Source organism: Tupaia chinensis, unplaced genomic scaffold (genome assembly GCF_000334495.1).
Source record: "Tupaia chinensis unplaced genomic scaffold, TupChi_1.0 Scaffold000014_1, whole genome shotgun sequence".
Classification (NCBI taxonomy): domain Eukaryota; kingdom Metazoa; phylum Chordata; class Mammalia; order Scandentia; family Tupaiidae; genus Tupaia; species Tupaia belangeri.
In genome coordinates, this window is record NW_006159444.1 from 1,352,604 (window position 1) to 1,356,852 (window position 4,249).

Genomic DNA, 4,249 nt, shown 5'->3' on the forward strand with positions numbered 1-4,249 from the left:
ATTCCTGCTCCCCCTGAGAGGCACTGGGCTGTACTGGAGTAAGAACTAACTTTAGATGGAGACCTGAGTTGAGTCCCTTCTCTGCCATTTGCTTTCTGGTGACCTTGCACAAAGAAAACAGGAAACTGAAAAGTTAAACAGTGAGAGAAATAAATTGGGATAGTTCTTAGTTAACATTATAAGAAGTAGGTAAGAGTCAGTCATCCATCACAGATAAATGGTCAGTGTATGCTAATTCTTTCCTTGAGTCCTTTCAAAGACAAAACTTTATACAGTTGAGAGGTTATTTTTGCCTTTAAGCTTACAAAGGTAGGTTATCAATAATAAGCAGAGATAGGACCGTGTACAGTGTCTGTGAGCACTGTCAACAGGTGGGTTATGTTTTCAGTGACTACATTTCTACCAGCCTAGGAAGCCCAGTTTCTCGGTTTTAATATTACAGACCTGCCCATTTCATGTTATCCCAAGAGGTGATTGGTTACAGTGAACCAGTAATTCTCTGCCTTTCTGTGAGTTCTTAAGGTCTGCTAACTTGTTTAATTCAAAAAATGATAATTTCTATATTAACATGTATGTTTACAGATCTTAAAAACCCCTCCACTGCTAAATTTACCCCTTTCCTAGTAATTGCCAAGAATTCACTGAGAGTCGTATGATCTAGAAACCTGTTGTCATTGCTGTCACCTGCTGATGTCTACAGGTGAGAGTGAAGACTGCCAGCACTTTGCTTTTGGGTTTTTATTAACCAACAACATTGAAGATTCTGAACATAAAACCAGTCTTGCTCATTCAAATATTAGATGTTCAACAACTGTAGAGAAATGTTAGAGGCACGTCGTAGGAATAGATTTGGTTTTGCTTAGGAACAGATAGAAAATATAGTATTATCTAAGTTGAAGTTTGTCATACTAATTCTATTTTTGTTGAGTTCCCTCAACAAAAGTAGTACAATTCAGCAGTGATGTGGCAGAATATTGAATTGCCAGTCTGGGAGTAAATAATCAGATAAACATCATATATAAAGGATTCGTTGATTGGGTACTGGCTGATAAGAATTTTTATGATTATTTTTCTCTTTGTATTTTGTACATTGGAATTTGCCACAATAAGATAACTAAAACATTCTCTTTTCTAGATAAAATTGTAAGGAAAGCTGGCGATCTGACTAATGCATATGTTTATGAAGTGGGCCCTGGACCGGGGGGAATCACACGATCTATTCTCAATGCCAATGTTGCTAAACTTCTGGTGGTTGAAAAGGACACTCGATTTATTCCTGGATTACAGGTAAGATACTAAAGTGTCTGTTTTAGCAGGTAAACACCTATTTTTAAATCCTTGGGCCATGGTTCTTAAATCCCAAGGTATATAAGGATTATACAGGTTGATCCTCAAACTGCAGATCCCTAGGCCTATCCCAGAAATTGAATCTGTAGACCACAGAGGTCCAGAAATCTGTATTTCTAGCAAGCAGACCCAGGTGGTCTGTTAACTGCATCTTTATATATGGATGCTAAGCATCAGTTTGTAATCTTTTCTTAAAATCTAATCACTGTGCATATATTGGCTTCCCCATTCCTTCAAAAATAAGTAAAACTAGTAATGGTCAATATGACTCATTGGCATTACTTACTTTTGAGAAATTCATTGACGTTCAAAGAAAGCATTTCCATAAGCAAAAGATGGAGAAGACCTAGACTAGCCCATCTCGGAGAGAAATTAATTGCCAAGTTTAAGCATGTCTTTATTTATTTATTCATATTTTTTTGCCAGAGGGTATATATGCCCTCCAGAGAGAACAAGCACCCTCCCATCCCCTATTGGGAAGTGGCCATGCTATAATCCCTTCTCCGTCCTATCCGAATTTGGGAACCCCTTGCATATGCACCTGGTATGCTTTTCAGTCTACAGGGCCCAGGACTTGAACTGTATAGTCGGCTGCCTTAACCACTAGGTCACAGGCCAGCCTGCTAAGTCTAAGCATTCTTGAGTGAAGGAATGAAGTTGTACTACTTTATTTAAAGATTTAGATGGAGTTTTAATGAAATTATACATGCATCTTTAAAACACTGGTGATTTTATATTGTGGGAAATATTTGAAAGAATTGGGAATGTTTCAGTTGAAGCAAAGAAGCCTCCAGTGAGGGTATTTATCGCTGCCTATCGAGGTTAGAGAGGATGAGTGTGTTTGGATCTTTTCTAGGAAAGAGCTAAGATACATAGGTGAGAATTGAAGCAAGACTGAGCATTTGAAATAAGAAGGAAATTATATTTTTAAAAGGTTGGCAAACAGCAGAGCAGATTATTTCAGGGATCTTGTAAAGGAATTCCTTGTAGGGGGCACTTAATGACTCAAGGGCCTTTGTTTGATTCTCCTATAATTCTAAAAATTTAAAAGAGCCCTGTGCTTTTGGCCCAGATAACTAGCAATTTATTATGTGACTATAATAGAATAATAAAATTATCCACATTATTACTTCCATACAAGAGGACAAATTGTTTTAGCATTAGCACATTCTAATACTTGTGCATGTGTTAAGGGAAAAATGCTTAACTTCTGTCAGAACTTTGTGTGCATGCATCAGATTTTTTTTTTTAGAAGTTTAATGATTTCTCATTTTATATATTTTGGGTTTTATGCTTTAAAAAAATGTGTAATATTTAATTTTACCTAGTTTCAGCCATTTGTACTGACAGAATTGGTTTCAGATTTATGACTTTATTCTGGGATTGTCACATGGTGCATTTTTCTTTGATCAAATATGGCGTTTATATTGATTTTTGCTTTGAACTGTGTTCTTTCTTACAAGAATTACATCTCGGTTGGAGGTAGAAGTGGAAATATGGTAACTTTTGGGGAGATATGAGATAATAAAAAAGAAACTGAGTAACATTGTGCAAACTCCCTTCAGATTTATTCATTTAGAGAAGGATTGTCTGACTTTTTTCAACTTTAGGTGCTTCTTAGTTTTCAAATCTCACTGTCTGTTATGTGCATGCTTTCTTACCAGACAAGGGGCTGAATCAGATTTCTGTTCAATCCCTTTTCATTGGGCTGTTGGTAAGTCGTGGTTCATTTTTGCATAGAAAAAATATGCCATGACTTTTCCAACAACGAAATAACTTACCCATTCACCTCTCTGGAGTTTGCCTTAAAAAGGAAGTGTTGCGGGACCAGCAGGTGGTGTGATGACTATGTTGCTGGACTCCCATGGAGTCGACCATGGCTGAGTCCTGGACCTGGTGGCTTAAACTCACACCAGGCATGTGCGCTTGCATGCCCAAGATCCCTGGAGGAGAAGGGATTGCAGCGTGGGTATTCCCGGGGGGAGGGGAAGGAGTCTCTCGCTTTCTGTCTCTCTGTCTCTCTCTGTCTTTCTGGCGAGTGCACGCACCCTATAGCAAAAACCTCTCCAAGGGGAGACCAGCAGTTAGCATAATGGCTATATCGCTGGACTCCCACATAGTTGACCACGGTTTGAGTCCCAGACCTGGTGGTTTAAACTCACGCTGGGCGTGTGTGCGTGCATGCCCAAGATCCCAAGAGGAGAATGGAGGAGAAGGGATTGTGGCGTGGCCATCCCCTCTGGGTGGTGATTTCTCGCTTTCTATCTCTCTGTCTCTCTCTGTCTTTCTGGCGAGCGCACGCGCCCTATAGCAAGAACTTCTCCAAAAAAAAAAAAAAGGAAGTGTTGGGGGGCCAGCAGGTGGCGTGGTGGCATAGTGGTTGAGGCGCTGTCCATGGCCAACTGTGGTTCAAGTCCTGGACTTTGTGGCTTGAAAATCACTATAGGTCCGCATGCATGCCCAAAATCCTGAGAGGAGAAAGGAGAAGAAGGGATTTCAATGTGGTGATCCCCCCGGGCGGGGGATGATTTCTCACTTCCTCCCTCTCTCTCTTACTTTCTCTCTCTCTCTCTTCCTCTCCCTGGCAAGCACACACACTCTATGGCAAAAACCCTTTAAAAAAAAGTGCTAAGTACTAAAATATCATACTTTTCTTTTTTCTATAAAGACTGTTTCAATATGTAAAATCACTTTCTTTTAGAAGTCCTAAATTAATCATAAAACTGAGTAAAGGCAGAGGAGAGTGATCTATTTTAAGGATTCCATTTTAGTGATTTCTAAGCTAATAGAATTACTTTTTAAAGAAATTGTAATAATTTATAAAGTGTCTCCTAGCTGAGAGTATGTCATTTGTAGTTTAATTCAGTTCTTACATTATTATCACCAGGCAGCCTAAGGGAAA

The 4,249-nt window shown here is 39.1% G+C and overlaps 1 protein-coding gene across 5 annotated transcripts in view; it reads left to right on the forward strand.

The window, feature by feature from the left end:
- TFB1M (transcription factor B1, mitochondrial) overlaps positions 1-4,249 on the forward strand; it is a 48,906-nt gene that overhangs the window by 2,174 nt on the left and 42,483 nt on the right. For all 5 annotated transcript variants that reach the window (XM_027769805.1, XM_027769807.1, XM_027769799.1 and 2 more), the window contains exon 2: positions 1,136-1,287. In XM_027769805.1, coding sequence (XP_027625606.1) covers positions 1,136-1,287 — 152 coding nt within the window. The remainder of the gene's footprint in view (positions 1-1,135; positions 1,288-4,249) is intronic.